Below are 17,271 nucleotides of genomic sequence, written 5' to 3' on the forward strand. Positions count from 1 at the left end.
TAGCAAAGTTGCAGGATATAAAGTTAATATATAGAAATCTTTCACATTTCCATATACTAAAAATTAATTATCAGAAAGAGAAATTAAGGAAACAATCTCATTTACCATCACCTCAAAATGAACAAATTATCTAGAAATAAATCTACCTAGGGAGGTAAAAGACCTATACTCAGAAAACTCTAAGGAACTGATGGAAGAAACTGAAGACCACAGGAACAAATGGAAAAATATACTATGCTCTTGGATGGAAAGAATCAGTATTGTTAAAATTACTATACTATCCAAAGCAACCTATAGATTCAATGCAATACCTATCAAAATACCAATGGCAATTTCCACGGAAACAGAACAATTTTTTTTTTTAATTTGTATGGAAATACAAAAGACCCCGAATACCCAAAACAATCTTGAGAAAGAAAAACAGAGCTGGAGGAATCATACTCCCTGACTTCAAGATCATGCTGCTGCTGCTGCTGCTGCTAAGTCACTTCAGTCGTGTCCAACTCTCTGCAACCCCATAGACGGCAGCCCACCGGGCTCCTCCATCCCTGGGATTCTCCAGGGAAGAACACTGGAGTGGGCTGCCATTTCCTTCTCCAATGCATGAAAGTGAAAAGTGAAAGTCAAGTCGCTCAGTCGTGTCCAACTCCTAGTGACCCCATGGACTGCACCCCACCAGGCTCCTCCACCCATGGAATTTTCCAGGCAAGAGTACTACAGTGGGGCGCCATCGCCTTCTCCGCAAGATCATACTACAAAGTTGTAATGATCAAACAGTATGATACTGGCACAAAAACAGACACATCAAACAATGAAAGGGAACAGAGAGCCCAGAAATAAACTCAGGCACATATGGTCAATTAATCAGTGACAAAGGGAGACAAGAACATACATGGAGGAAAGTCCCTTCAATAAGTGATGCTGGGAAAATGGGACAGTTATATATAAAAGAGTAAAATTAGAACATTCTACAATACCATACACAAAAATAAACTCAAAATGGATTAAAGACCTAAACATAAGACTGAAAACCATAAAATAATTGGAGGAAAACATAAGTAGAACACTCTTTGACATAAATCATAGCAATATTTTTTTTGGCTCTGTCTCCTAAAGCAAACAAAAACAAAAATAGACAAATCTAATCAAGCTTAAAAGCTTTAAGATAGCAAAGGAAATCACCACACACACACACACACACACACACACACACACACACACACAAAGAAAGAAAATACAACCTACTGAATGGGAGAAAATATTGGCAAATGATATGACTGATAAGGGGTTAATATCCAACATGTATAAACAGCTCACACAATTCGACATCAAAAAGGTGATTTAAAAATAGGCAGAAGACCTGAATAGACATTTTTCCAAAGAAGAAATGCAAGAGGCCAATAGGCACATGAAAAAATGCTCAATATTGCTAATCATTAGGAAAATGCAAATCAAAACCACAGTGAGATAATCACCTCACACTTCATAGAATGGCTATCATGAAACACACACACACACACACATACACAAACAACAAATATTGTCGAGAATATGGAGAGGGAGGTCTCTCAAAATACAACCTAAGGAAGCAACACTTAGGAAGGGACCTAAGTGTCCATAAACAGAAGAATAGAAAAAGAAAATGTGATACATACATATGTGAAATGGAATACTACTCGCCATATAAAAGAATGAAAATTTTCCATTTGCAATCACATGGATGGACCTGGGGAATATTATGATTAGTGAAATAAGTCAGTCAGAGAAAGATAAAATTGTATGATAGCAGTAATATTTGGAATCTAAAAATAATAATAATAATAAAGCAAACTAGCGAACATAACAAAAAGGAAACAGAAATATAGACAACAACATAGTGGTTACAGGTCGGGAGAGGAAAGAAGAGAGGGGCAATATAAGGGTACGAAATTAATAGGTATAAAATAAGCTACAATGATTATTGTGCACCATATTTTTTAGTAACTACAAATGGAGTATAACTTTAAAAACTGTGAATCACTTTATTATACATCTGTAACATATAACATTGTACATCAACTATACCTCAATTAAAAATTGTATAATCTAAGTTATAAGACAAAACTAACCATACAAAACAGCAGGAAAAATAAACATAAAGCATGAGGTGATTTAAGTGCAAATGGAGTTTAGAAGAAACGAGAGGCTGTAGTGAAGGCAGAAGATTATGCAGCGAGTCTGGAAGTGAGCCGAGTTTTAAATGATGGCAACTTTGAAAGGAAGTCATTGCAGGCAGAAGGAAATAGCAAAGAGAAAAGCACAGAGGAAACTCAGAAGGAGGGAAGTGAGTGGGGAGAAACAGGAAGACTGAGAAAACAGGACTGGTGGTGAATAAGGCTGGGGGCAGGTAACAGGGGGCGCCTTCAGAGTGTGGCCAGAAAGACGCACTGAGCAAGGGGCCTCTGTACAACTGGCAGAAAGGAGCTTTCCATCCAAGAGAGAACTTTTTCCTCCCCTATTCAGAGCACCTGCTGCACACAACTGGCCCCAACCTGGTCCTGATTTTCCTAGAAATAAAAATATTTGCTATTCCATGATCCTGAGGCTAGCTGTTAACTGTGAACACTCCCACTAACAGGGCAAATCATACATTAGAGAAAGAGCAGGGGTGAAAAGCAGATGGTGCCTCACTTTCACTGGAAGGTTTTAAATCATGCTCCATCCATCATCTGAAAGCTGCTCCATCACTCCTTTAGCATGCCTTTGGTTAGATACCAATTAACATGGATTTGCCCTTGATTCATAGCTTTTCAAAAAGAAAAAAGTTGATAAGCTCCAAAGTTCTATGCAGAACAGAATGATTTTCAGAAGTCCAGGGATGTGGAGGGAAGCCAAGCTATCAGTGAGTTGTGGACTGGTCAGAGTTTAGGGGGAGGTTAATGTAGAAAAGTTAAAAATAAGTAAGAATCTAGATCTAGCTCTTCCATCTTTCAGCTTCAAATAAGCAGTCGCGTTTCTTACCCGGTTGATCAAATACTGTTGCATGTACACGTGTTTGATCTCCTCCCTCTTCATAATCTCCAGCTCCACGTCAGTTGGATCTGCTTTTTCAAATTCTATGAACTTTGGAAGGTCCAGGCTGAATGCGGATGCTCTTGATGCTCTAGACAACGAGTCACGTGTCGTTAAATCCCCCTCCTTTCCAGAAGAGAGTCTGAGGAAGCCTCCAGCTGAGCCTGCAAATGCTGTCTGTCCCACCTGGTGGGCCTTTCCATCCTGACTTTTCACTAGCTGTTGCTGCTTAAAAGCTAGGAGGGTTTCATCATCATACTGAAATCTCTTTTCTGGAACTTCTTCCGGGTATATCTGAGGGACCTGGGGAATGGGCAGGTGCTTGAATATGGGAAGAGTCGACTGAATGTTCTTCAGTTCTTGCACCAGACACTGTATTTCCTCAATGACAGCCACCTTAAGGTCTCGAAGAGAGATGATGCTCTTGTTCATGTGCATTTTCTTTGAGTAGGCCTGAGAAAAGGAACAGGAGGGAAGTGAGATGACAACCCAACCACAAAGGGCAGTCTGAAATCTGACTTGATTTTGTCCCTTGACTGGTATGCCTAGCAAAATTCGAGAAAAAAATTCTTTTTGATCATTCTTGTTCACTACCAAGTTATTTTCTCTGATGGTTAGGCTTTTCCCTATTTCATCTCTCCATAAGGGGGAGACAGTCTGGATATGACCTCTGGTGTCCCCCAACTGGCTTATCAGGCTGAGATCCCCTGTCCTCCTCCCACTACTCACAGAAGTCCTTCTTGAGCCCTGTACTCAGCCAGATCCCAGGAGGGGGAAGGTCATCCTTTGGTTAGGAACACATGAGTAACCACCCATCTCTGATGGAAACTCAAATCCCATGGGCTTAAGAGACTCAGGGGTATCCACCTAGTATCAAACTACAGTTTAACCTGTTTTAATTCTGTATGTTGGCCACGTAATGTCTGTAACTCCCTGTGCAGGCAAGGTCATGATTCTGAATTTCAGTATCACGCCACACCAAGAGATTCCTGGATTCTTCCTTGCTTCCTTCTCCATTTATCTAAGCCAGGCTACACCCCTGCTTCCACTCCCTGGTGCCACAGATGCTTCCTCACCGCCAGTCCCCTCCCCAGTCTGTCTTTCTTAAATGTGCTTACCAGAGCCTATAATCACATGCAACCTTACTCCTGTGTGCAGTTAGGCAATCAGATGGCCCAAAAGCTATTAAGAGTAACTTTGTATAAATACACAGGTTAATGAAAATTAAACACCAAAAGGCACTTCTCCCAGTAGTCTTATAAAACTTACAGTGTATTTACAAGCTATCGCAACAAAATAGAGGACATGTTTTACATACTTAAGAATAAACCTTTAAAGCATTAAGATTTAAAGTCCAAATCCAGCCCTTGGGTGAGTTGGGGCCACAACTGAAGTACCTGGAGGATTGGAAATTAAGCTGAGAAGAACAAACACAAACCAGCCTGATGCCTGTAAGGCCGATGTCTTTGAAGAGCCCTATTTACATACCAAGCTTCTTTTTCTAGCTTTCCAAATATCTCACACACTAAATACTAGCCACAGGGAGGGGATGTATAATATACCGTTTCTAACATGTTTGAGGAGGGACTTCCCTGGTGGTCCAATGATTAAGACTCCATGCTTCCAAGGCAGGGGGTGTGGGGTAGATTCCTGATCAGAGAGTTAAAATCCAACATGCCATGACTATGGCATGGCATGGCATGGTATGGCATATGTCTGGTGCCACAAAAAATTTTTTTAAATTATTTTAATAAATAAAATGCTTGATACTTTTCAATGACTTTGAATTTAACCATGATAAGAATGACTGCTTATAAAGCAATCATCCTTCAATAAAAAATATATTTTTTAAAAGAATGACTGTTTATTAACTCTCTAAAGAAGACTAGGCATGTCTTATTGTTGTTCATTGGTAGAAATATTATTTGTTTTTAACAGACAATACAACTGAGGCTTTGTGAGATTTACATGACTAGCCAAGTTTATATAACTATTAAGTGGCAGAGATTAAGTGGAACAGAACTCTGATCTTCTGACCTGTGGACTAGTGTGTTCTACATTATTTAATGTTATTACTTTAATAAAATAGATTTCAGTGTAGTGCAGTTCAGTTCAGGACATCACACCTGTCCATTACCTCTAGCTGGACCATGAAATTTCAGGTTGACTGATTGGCAAATTGTGGTTGAAAAAAGCATTTTTCTATGAGAAAGGATGACACATGATAGTTGAAACAGAAATTTCCTTAGACAAACAGCTAGAAAAACAATCCAAACAGTCACTAATAAAATGTTAAAAATGTCCTTCTGATCAGAAAAATATAGTTGTGAGCTATGAAAATTTACCTGTGGCTAAGAATTGCCATACTGGAATCTTTGATGCTGGCAAGTACAGCATCTTTGGTGAAATTGAAAGAGACACTCCCTCCTCAAGATACTTGACTTCCGTTTTTCAGAAAATTATAAAATATTCAAATGTACTATACCTGTGGTATGACTTTGCACTCTTTCCAATGTGATGCCTTGAAATGGGTAATGTGCAGAGTCATAGTAGGTGGCCATATACAAAAGTCTCCTCAAAATATTAGCTCAGATGCCTTTTGAGCCTCTGAATGTGAAAAGTCACTTGTCAATTCAAAGTAAGTAATTACTAAGACAGGGAGAGGAAACTTTAGTATGAAAATAGGTATGAGAGATCAGGATGACTAGAAGCAGTTTGAAAGAATGCAGAGAGAATAAAAATGGAATATATTAATTGTTTAGTATTGGGTCATCTACAAAAGTCTGCAAGTCCTTCAAACAAAGGCTAAACACAGTAGCCTCTTTTCCTGTTTCTGGTAGTCCACAGCAGTCAAAAACAAAATCCAACAAGGATGTGTTTGTATTTCAGAGGTTCAAAGTCCATAAAATATAATGCTTTCACCCATGAAACTGGCATTGAACCAAAGAACTAATTTGAACACTGGTTCTGTGATGTTAATAATCATGGATAAATCTTTTATCTTTGGGACTCAATTTCCTCATGTGTAAAAACAGGCATTACTCTAGGGAAATGATGCAGGCCTTTTCCAATTCTAAACTTCTATGATTATATATCTTTATGGATCAGATAACAAAATGGGTGGTCTTAGCAGAATTTTTAAAAAAACAAGGAATGTCTCATCGTCATGAAAACTATGGGTAAGTACCATAGAGTCTAGGTACCCCAGTTCCTCCTCCTTCTTGGCAGCATTTATTCTCATGTGCTCAGGTATCTTATAGTCTGAGGCTGTCTTCAAATTGAAGTCTCCCATAAATAGCTGGGCCTCTTTGATGGCCTGAACATCTTTGGGATCTTCATAGTCATCATCAGGTTTACTCTTGTACCTATCAGAAAAACCAAAAACACCATAAACAGAAAAATAAACTCTAACTTTTCTACTTTATTCCAGGTATAGAATCAAATTCAATCATAAAGCAAAAGCATAACTCTGAGTCTGTGGTGCAATTTCAGAATAAAAAAAAAAAACTTACAGTTCCTCCCATTCTTTTTTTCTTTGCTGAATCTTCATTTGGGCCCTTTCAGCTTTTAATATAAGTTTCCTTGTTTTCTCAATTTGATTTTCCACCATAATTTCACTTAGGGTTTTAGGTCGAAATTTCTTCCCTTTCTCTATGACTGATTCTTCTGGCACACTAATACTTCCACCTATACAGAGCCAACAAATGTTTTCAATCTTTTTGGAATATCAAGACAAAGCTCAAATATTGTTTTCAATCTGCCACATTTTTAAAAATCCAAGAATATACCAAATCCATAGTTATGGTATATATTAAGCAATTACTATGAATTAAACCCCACTATAAGTACTTTAGAACACCAAAATAAAGAGATCTAAATCACAATTTTTACTCCTTAGAAATTTATTTTTTAAAAAACTGGTGACATAAGACATATATTAAACAAATAAAGAACATGATCATGAATAACAAACTACTGGCAGATATTGGGAAGCTGGGAAAGAGTTCTGTTTCATGATGATGGGGGAAGAGAAAAGCAAGTGAGTCATATTGGACATGTAATTTGAGGTGATATATACCAACTGTAGTGGTCTGCAGCCAATTTAAAAACTGGTCAGAAACACACAAATCTAGAACTTAAAATTAATGGCTTTATCACAGACACGTGAAAAGATGTTCAGCATCACTAGTCATTAGGGAGGGTGTTAGTCATTCAGCTTTGTCCAACTCTTTGCGACCCCATGGACTGTAGCCTGTCAGGCTTCTTTGTCTATGGGATTTTCCAGGCCATAATATTGGAGTGGGTTGCCATTTCCTCCTCCAGAGGATCTTCTCAACCCAGGGACTGAACCCGGGTCTCCTGCATTACAGGCAGGTTCTTTACTGTCTAAGGCACCAGGGAAGCCCAGTCATCAGGGAAATGCAAATCAAAAACACAATGTGATATCACCTTACACCTGTCAGAATGGCTATTATGAAAAAGAGGACAAATAACAAGTGTTGGTGAGGAGATAGAGAAAAAGGAACACTTCTGTACTATTGGTAGGAATGTAAGTTGGTGCAGGAGATTCCTCAAGAATTAAAAACAGAACTACCATATGATGATCCAGGATTCCACTTTTGGGTATTTTTCCAAGGGAAAAAGTTCCACTAACACAAAAAGATATATGCACCCCTATGTTCACTGCATATTATTTAGAACAGCCAAGATATAGAAGCAAACTAAGTGTTCATTGATAGGTGAATGGATAAAGAATATGAGGTACACACACACACAATAGAACATTACACAGTCATAAAGAAAGAATAAAATATTTCCATTTGTGACAACATGGATGACCTAGAGAGTGTTGTGCTGACTGAAGTAAGAAAAACAAATACTGTATGATTTCTCTTATATGTGGAACCTAAAACATCAGAACAAATGAATAAACATAACAAAACAGAAATAGACTCATAATACAGAAAACAAATAGCTGGCTTCCAGAGAGGAAGGGGTCAGAGGATGAAATAGGTGAGGGAGATTAAGAGGTACAAAGTTCCACTTACAAAATAAATGAGCCAGGGGGATGAAATGAACACCACAGGAAATAGTCAATAGCGTAGTAATAACTTTATATGGTAACAGATAATAACTAGACCTATCACGGTGATCACTTTGTGATGTATAGAAATATGGAATCACTATATTGTAACCTGGAACTAACACAGTTTTGTAGGTCAATTATACTTCAGTAACAGTTAATTAAAAGATGCTTATTCCTTGGAAGGAAAGTCATGACCAACCTAGATAGCATATTAAAAAGCAGAGACATTACTTTGCCAACAAAGGTCTGTCTCTGTCTAATCAAGGCTATGGTTTTTCCAGTGGTCATGTATGGATGTGAGAGTTGGACTGTGAAGAAGGCTGAGCACTGAAGAATTGATGCTTTTGAACTGTGGTGTTGGAGAAGACTCTTGAGAGTCCCGTGGACTGCAAGGAGATCCAACTAGTCCATTCTGAAGGAGATCAGTCCTGGGTGTTCTTTGGAAGGAATGATGCCAAAGCTGAAACTCCAATACTTTGGCCACCTCATGCAAAGAGTTGACTCATTGGAAAAGACTCTGATGCTGGGAGGGATTGGGGGGCAGGAGGAGAAAGGGATGACAGAGGATGAGATGGCTGGATGGCATCACTGACTCGATGGACGTGAGTCTGAGTGAACTCCGGGAGTTGGTGATGGACAGGGAGGCCTGGGGTGCTGCAGTTCATGGGGTCGCAAAGAGTCGGACATGACTGAGTGACTGAACTGAACAATTAATTAAAATAATACTATTGGTTTTATCAATTATAAATACCTACTAGAGGAATTATTCAATTTTTGTTCAAGCTACATAGAGATAATACGTTAGATATACATGAAAAATGTTAAATAATATGGATGGTTACCATTTTATTTCATATTTCAAATATATGGTACTGTGGAAAAAGAAGTTAAACATGCCCTGGGTGGCCACAGAAAGATTTGATCATTAAAGTGTATTTCATATATATGAAATAGATAACCAGCAAAGACCCACTGCATAGCACAGGGTACTATCCTCAACCTTTGTAATAACCTACAAGGGAAAAGAATCTGCTTAACGAACATATATATGTGTGTGTGCGTGTGTGTGTGTGTGTGTGCGTGTGTGTGTGTGTGTGTGTGTAAACAATCACTTTGCTGTATACCTGAAAGTAACACAACACTGTAAATCAACTATATTTCAATATAAAATAAAATTATAACTTGATCTGGATCCCCCCAAAATGGTAGCATTCAGAGAGGATAGGAGTGAATTGGTCACTTCGTTAAGGACCTGCATGTGGACATTTCAGACATGATTAGGAAGCAGCAAGCAGGACAGTCAGCTAAATGTGCCGATCAAGCAGCATGAGAAGACATGGTTGGGGATAAAATAGAGATATGTTGCAGAAGGATTAAATATGTGATAAGGGTTTCAGAAGTTATCCTAGAAGCAGAAAGGAGCCATTAAATGTTTCTCAGTGAAGAGAGTGAAACAGTAACAAAGTCAGTACTGAATCACGGGCTCTAGCCTACATCTGGCCAGGCTGCAGTGCCCTTTACCCTTGACTAGGCTCTCCACATCTGTTCCCAGAATTCCTGTCTTGCTCCTTCTCACCCCAGTCACCCTGTGGGCAGTCACAGGAGGCAGGGATTAGAGATTTATTTTCACACCTGTATTCTCAATTCATCATTCTGTTTATGTCCTTGGAAAAGAGTGTGAGTTGTGTTCTAGCCCTACAATCTGGGGTGGGGCCCAGGAGTCTGAGAACAAACACTTCCTAGGAAAACTAGCATCTGGGAAAATCCTAGATTTAAGAACAGCTGGACAAGGGAAGCAAGAAATCAGTATTACTTGGTGCTCTTATCCACCCTTAGTTACATGACTGGGAATCAAAGATTCTGCTCACAAAAAGAATTCAATTTTGAAATTTTGATAAATATGGACTCAAAAACCTTCTTGTCATTTAGGTTACCTGTATCTCTCTGGCTATCCTTTCTTCCAGTTCCTTCTTTTTCAAACCTCTCAAATTTGCTTGGTCTTCTCTCTGATTGACTTGCCCGTTTGGTTTTGGAGTATTTAGAGGGTTTCACAAGCCTATAGGTGGATATCTTGTGATCACTCTGAATGGCATGAACTACAATAATATCATTTTCCAATGAATGACGAAATCTGTGGGAAGATAAGTACTTGTAATGGTCACCATTTCAATCATGCTACACAATTATTACACAATAAAATAAAATCACAATGTACTATGCTGATAAATAATACCATTATATCATGTTGAGTCCAAAATTCAACCATGTATATACCAAGAAGGATGTAGTGGAAGTTGAATAGCACTTAAAGTAGAATTTTCTAATGAAAATACTAAACATCTCATTATTAACAGCATACCATGGTTTTGCCAGTATGTAGAAGAGTCAAAATTTTCAAACAGACTGCAGTTTATGGTAAGTGGATCATATTAAACTCTGAGGAAGTGAAATTTATTTTCCTATTATCTCATATAGTATATATACAAAATAATACATATTTCATGTAGTTACGATAGATAACAGATGGGGAGATGATAAATGTATATCATATATTACCCTATTTTCTCTATAAAAACATTAAGCTCAGGAATTCATACTATTTTCTGGTTCACCTACCTCTTATAGCCTACAGAGATTTATCTTTTAAAAGTTCTTCATCAATTTCATTGTTGCTATTTATTAGCAGCAGTTCACATTTCCTCATCTTTTAACTTTAGGATTTAATTTATTTATGTAATCATTCCTTTAAAATCTCTGTTGCATCTAAGTTGATTTATAGATCCAACATGATGGTTACCTGACTTTTGAAAAAAGCATCACTACAATCTAGTGAGGAAAGAATGTACCTATCAGCAAATGATAGTAGGTCAACTGTATATCAATGTAGAGACAAAAGACACTTGATCTCTCTTACAGCACCCACAAAAATTGTCCAAGACAGAAAATGGCAAAACAGTAGAGCTTCTAGAAGGAAATGGAGGGTTATTTCACAAACTGGAAATAGGCCAAGAATCCTTAACTACCATAAAAGCACTAACCATAAAAAGTTAGTGAAAATATAGGGACTTTCCTGGTGGCCCAGTGGCTAAGACTCCACACTCCCAATGCAGGGGGCTCAGATTTGATCCCTGGCCAGAGAAATAGATCCCACATGCTGCAACTAACATGCGGCACAGCCAAATAATTTTTTTTTAAGTTGGTGAAACTGTTGATAAAGTGAAAAGAAAAGCACCGGTAAACTGAGCTTTGTCAAAATTTAAAACTTCTGTTCAAAAAGACACTATAATGAGGATGAAAAGACAAGCTACAGTGGAGAGCAAGATATTTTACATGCATGTATACACGCATGCACAGATACGTCACTACATACATGTGTCACGTATATGACAAAAGTCTCATCCAGAATATGACTACCACAACCCAAGTTTTAAATGAGCAAAAAGACTTGAACAAACATCTAATGAAAGAGAATATACAAGTAACCAATAAGTATAAGAAAAGGGAGTGAAAACTGTCACACATCCAGGAAATGTCCATTTAAATCACACTGACACACTACTACAGAATAAATGAAATGTAAAGATCTGACACTGCCCAGTGATGGCAAGCATGAGTGTTACAGGTTGAACTGGGTCACCTAAAAAGAATATGTTGAAGTCCTAACCATCCCAGGTGGCTCAGAATATGACCTTATCTGAAAATAAAGCCTTGACAGAGGTAATCAAGTTAAAATGAGATCATTAGGGTGGATCTTCATCCAACATGACTGGTATCCTTATAAAAAGAGGGCATTTATCTGAAGAGACAGAGAGAACTCCGTATAAAGACAGAATGTTTGGAATGTTATATCAACAAGCAAACTGAAATAAGTGCTGAGCATGGATCTAGACATGGAGGCTTCAGCAGCTGTGGCGTGTAAGCACAGTAGTTGTGGGTCACAGCCTCCAGAGTGCTGATTCAGTAACAGTGGCACAGGGCTTAGTTGTCCTGCAGCATGTAGGATCTTCCCGGATCAGCAATTGAACCTGTGTCCCCTGTGTTGGCAGGCAGATTCTTTACCACTGAGCCACCAGGGAAGCCTGCTCACTGCAGCTGGAGAAAGCCTGCACACAGTAATGAAGATCAAGCACAGCCACAAATAAATATATCTAGGGGGGAAAAAAGTGCGTATGTCAACCAAAAGGTGTATACACAAGAATATTCATAACAGCATTATTCACTGTAGCCAAAAATAGAAACAACTCAAATATCCATCAGCAGTTAAATGGATGAATCAATTGTGGTATAACCATTGAATAGAATATTTCAAAGTAATGAAAACTGCTACCTGCATCAACGTAGGTAATCTTGGGCATGATACTACATAAAAAAGCCAGATACAAGAGAGTTCATACTGAAGCTTTCCATATATTTGGAAGTTCACAGACACAACTAATCTATGGTGATAAACATTCATCTCTGGAGAGTAAATACTGGGAGGAGGACAGAAGGGAACTTTCTGGAGTGCTACAAATGTTCTTACTCTAGGTAGTGGATATTTGTGTTTACGTATCTACAAAAATGTATTGAGATTTATGCATTTATGAATGTAAATTATATCTAAAAAAGGCAGAAAGAAAAAGCAGTCTCCTCTGTGAAGTCACATTAATGCATGAGAAGAATCAGATAGGAAGTTGTCATCTTTCATCACAAGTCCTTTGCTTCTATTTTATTTTTGATGCTTCCTGGGTGATTTAGTGGTAAAGAATCTGTCTTCAATGCAGGAGACGTGAGTTTTATCCCTGGGTTGGGAAGATCCCCTGCAGAAGGGAATGGCAACCCCTCCCAGTATACTTGCCTAGGCCAGCGGACTATAGTCCATGGGGTTGCAAAGAGTTGGACTCGACTGAGAATGCACACATGCATACGTGTTAATTAAATATAAGATAAATAATTTGTCAAAACCAAAAATAAATACATATGACATAATTTGGTTTTTAAAAATTTTGCAGATTTAAACAAGAAAGGAATGAGCTCAGGGAGATAGCAGCAGTGATGAGAGGATAATACTTGAGCTTTAGGAATTAGTAGGTACTGTAGGAGACTGACTATCTGACCACTTCCATAAAACCACTGGAAACTACTTTATTCAAATATCTGTTCATAAGTATCTTGACTTGCAGGAAATACAGATCCTACCTATTCTGTAGCTTCTTTAGGCTGACCTGGTGTTTCTCCTTTTCCCAAGCCAATTCCTTTTCCACTCGTTGAATTTTATTAGCTGTTTTCTTGCCAATCTCAGCACGAATTTTGGAATCCAGATCAAAATCCTGCAGATAAGTAGACTTGTTCACCAAAATGGGTACTTTTATCAATGGACCTTAGCAATCCTATTTCATACATAAATATAGATATTTAAGGTTTGTCCTCCATTCCATGCCACATCATAACTCTCTCCTGCATATCATACACTCTTATTCTAGAAACCACAGGCTTTGATTTTACTGTCACAAAGTACAGAGAAAAGTTCTCAGAAATGATGAACAATGATGAAAACAGAGTTACATATTGAAAGATTCATCTCAGTTCAGTCGCTCAGTCGTGTCCGACTCTTTGCGACCCCATGAATCGCAGCACGCCAGGCCTCCCCATCCATCACCAACTCCTGGAGTTGACTCAGACTCACGTCCATCGAGTCGGTGATGCCATCCAGCCATCTCATCCTCGGTCGTCCCCTTCTCCTCCTGCCCCCAATCCCTCCCAGCATCAGAGTCTTTTCCAATGAAGTCAACTCTTCACATGAGGTGGCCAAAGTACTGGAGTTTCAGCTTTAGCATCATTCCTTCCAAAGAACACCCAGGGCTGATCTCCTTCAGAATGGACTGGTTGGATCTCCTTGCAGTCCAAGGGACTCTCAAGAGTTTTCTCCAACACCACAGTTCAAAAGCATCAATTCTTCGGTGCTCAGCTTTCTTCACAGTCCAACTCTCACATCCATACATGACCACAGGAAAAACCATAGCCTTGACTAGATGGATCTTTGTTGGTAACGTAATGTCTCTGCTTTTGAATATGCTATCTAGGTTGGTCATAACTTTCCTTCCAAGGAGTAAGCGTCTTTTAATTTCAGTCAGCCATCTGCAGTGATTTTGGAGCCCAAAAAAATAAAGTCTGACACTGTTTCCACTGTTTCCCCATCTATTTCCCGTGAAGTGATGGGACCAGATGCCATGATCTTCGTTTTCTGAATGTTGAGCTTTAAGCCAACATTTTCACTCTCCTGCTTCACTTTCATCAAGAGGCTTTTTAGCTCCTCTTCACTTTCTGCCATAAGGGTGGTATCATCTGCATATCTGAAGTTATTGATATTTCTCCCGGCAATCTTGATTCCAGCATGTGCTTCTTCCAGCCCAGCGTTTCTCATGATGTACTCTGCATATAAATTAAATAAGCAGGGTGACAATATACAGCCTTGACGTACTCCTTTTCCTATTTGGAACCAGTCTGTTGTTGAAAGATTAGTCCCACAATAAAAAGCAATGAATGTTAACAGAACATTTGCAGAGTGTACCGAGTTAAAAAAAAAAAAAAAAGAACTCTCTCTACCCCAAAGCAACTACTATTACACAACTCGCTGCGCACAGGGCAGAAGTTCATGGCCCATGTTCATCAGCTGAACCTCCCCTCCCATGTGACCCCACCTAGGAAAGGCCGTAATGTCTTTGGTGACTTGCTGATAAAACCGAGTCCAGCTTGAATATTCTTCACCAAAGGGGCCATTTCCCCCATGAGGATACTTAGGGACCTCATGTTTCTTTATTTCACTCCTGGAAAAATAACAGGGCCCTCATTCACACTAAATTGCAAGTAACTATTTTTTCCAGATGTGTTGGTGCTCCTAGTAATGATGTATGTAAAATGCTCAGCCACAGAACTTGCCCCAATTGTTCTTTATTTTGGATTAAGTCACCCATATTCTGCAAGTGTCAATCCTTTTATTAGTATGATAACAAACATCTTTTAACCATTAAGTCAGTCTTTTCACCAATATGAGTTTATCAATGTGATTTCACCAATTTTTTTTTTAATTAAATTGGCTAAGTGCTTCTAGAATTATAGGACTGGGTAATCCACGGGTATAGTCAAGAAAATAAATTCTGGGCTTTTATTTGATTAGGTTCTTGATAGTAATTCCATTTAAGATAACAAAAATGGGGGAAAATATTACTAGCAGGTAGAAGTGGTTGTCCCATTTGGGTCACACCGAGAAGCTTTTTTGGGCTTCCCTGGTGGTTCAGAAGGGGTTGTCAATAAGGCACAAGAGAAAAATTTAATAAAAAATCAGCTTAATTTGGTGACTGTCCCCATACCTACAAATATACTGTCATTTTTTAGTAACTTTGTGGATGAACCAGTTTTTATCTTTTCAATAGAGCTGTTGAATTATACAAAAGAAGTCACAGAGAATCAAATTACATAGTATGTGCCTATCCAACAGATAAGTTGGTTAGGTATGATAATGATTGGTAACCAGATTCAAATTTATATTTATCTTATTACCAAAAGCATGTGAAGTAGCTAAACCCAGAAGTAAACTCTGTACAAAGAGACTCATCTACATCCAAACCAACTTGTGTGACAAGTTCTCCAGTAGTTTAGCTGCCAAAACACTGACCAGCCAGGCAAGGGAAATTTAAAGATGGCTTTAAGTATTCCTACTTGGTCAAATAGCAGTCTCTATTCAGAAACAGCATATGTTAAAATTAAAAGCAAATTTATTTGAGACTTACTGTCCGTTTAAACTGCATATGTTTGGGTAATTCTTCATTCATCTGTAGTAGTTTCTGTAATTGATTCCTTAAAGCTTTGATCTGTTCTCTCTTTCCAGCCTTGATTTCTTCTACTTTTTTCATTAACTTGTCATGTTCTCTTTTTCTTCTGGCATTCTCAATACTTAAAATAGAAAATTTAAAAGATAACATACCTTTAATGTAGAAACAGCAAAAGGAAAACTAGTACTTAATAATTTGGAAACTCATTCAGCTTGGTCAACTTTGCTAAAATGTTGATATATTTTGCAAAAGCCCAGACCTAGTATGTATTGATCAAAAATCCCCATACCTGTAGGCTTTAGGATCTTCAATATCTTCTGGAATTGGCTCTGTTTCTATTCCAAACTGTAGGAGAAGGAATGAAAGGTTAGCCCCTTTAAATTGTATATTTCCCTTAAAAGACTTAGTAAGTAGTAAATCGAGGGGTTTTCTCTTCGAACAATTGGAGGCCTGGAAAGTACCTTCACAAAAAAATTAACTAGGGAAAAAACTTATATTTGTTTTTACTTCCGTTAAAGGGGTAAGTAGAAAAAGAAACCCAATCTCAAGTATGCAAAATGTCAATATCATCACATTCCCCTTCTAAATATAAATTATTGATATTCATGTGTTACTAACAAAAATATGGCAAAAGAAATCCTCAAGGTCATTTATTTTCAAATACTTTTTTTAAAGCATATTCCTTTCATATATGTTTTGATTTCCTTCAAAATACCTCATGCACATACAATGAAAAACTTCAAATAAATATATTTTAAAAATTTTAAGTGTTTCACTTGACCTTATCGAAAACATTCAGTGGGAAATACACAGAATAAAATAATCCTTCTCCTTGAGAAGGATATGAAATCAGAAGTATGACTCTCCTCTTCTTAAATTAAGAAGTACTATGAAGTAAATCACTTAAAAGTACTTTGTTTAATACAGGTTCTGTCCTGAAAAATGTCTTAGGGGGCTGAAGAGGATTTGTGACCCAGTGAATGAAACAAAAAGTCCTAGTTTTCTAGCTAACCTATTCCTAAGTAAAATTGAACTTATTTTCTATTTTCTTTCATACCATATAGGTCTTTGTTTTGCTGTCATTTGTTGTAAAGAAATAATGATTCTCTTTTGATCAAGTTGATTTTTTAAGTGCTAGTCTTGAGACATATAAAATATAAATCTACATTTATGTAAGACAAGATCTATGACTTTCATAAAGTGAAGTCATAAGGTCATGACTAATGTCAGAGACAAGGGATGGCTAAAGGTCCGTCTAGTCAAGGCTATGGTTTTTCCAGTGGTCATGTATGGATGTGAAAGTTGACTGTGAAGAAAGCTGAG

General features: G+C 37.9%; 1 protein-coding gene across 1 annotated transcript in view; it reads right to left on the bottom strand.

The window, feature by feature from the left end:
• Positions 1-17,271, bottom strand: part of CFAP44 (cilia and flagella associated protein 44) — a 126,205-nt gene that overhangs the window by 37,539 nt on the left and 71,395 nt on the right. Inside the window, exons 20-26 of the mRNA XM_005674928.3 lie at positions 16,238-16,293; positions 15,907-16,069; positions 13,316-13,446; positions 10,072-10,268; positions 6,564-6,738; positions 6,239-6,416; positions 3,001-3,504 (exon numbers count right to left, since the gene is read on the bottom strand). Of these exons, the coding sequence (XP_005674985.2) occupies positions 3,001-3,504; positions 6,239-6,416; positions 6,564-6,738; positions 10,072-10,268; positions 13,316-13,446; positions 15,907-16,069; positions 16,238-16,293 (1,404 nt within the window). The remainder of the gene's footprint in view (positions 1-3,000; positions 3,505-6,238; positions 6,417-6,563; positions 6,739-10,071; positions 10,269-13,315; positions 13,447-15,906; positions 16,070-16,237; positions 16,294-17,271) is intronic.

Source organism: Capra hircus, chromosome 1 (assembly GCF_001704415.2).
Source record: "Capra hircus breed San Clemente chromosome 1, ASM170441v1, whole genome shotgun sequence".
Lineage (NCBI taxonomy): Eukaryota > Metazoa > Chordata > Mammalia > Artiodactyla > Bovidae > Capra > Capra hircus.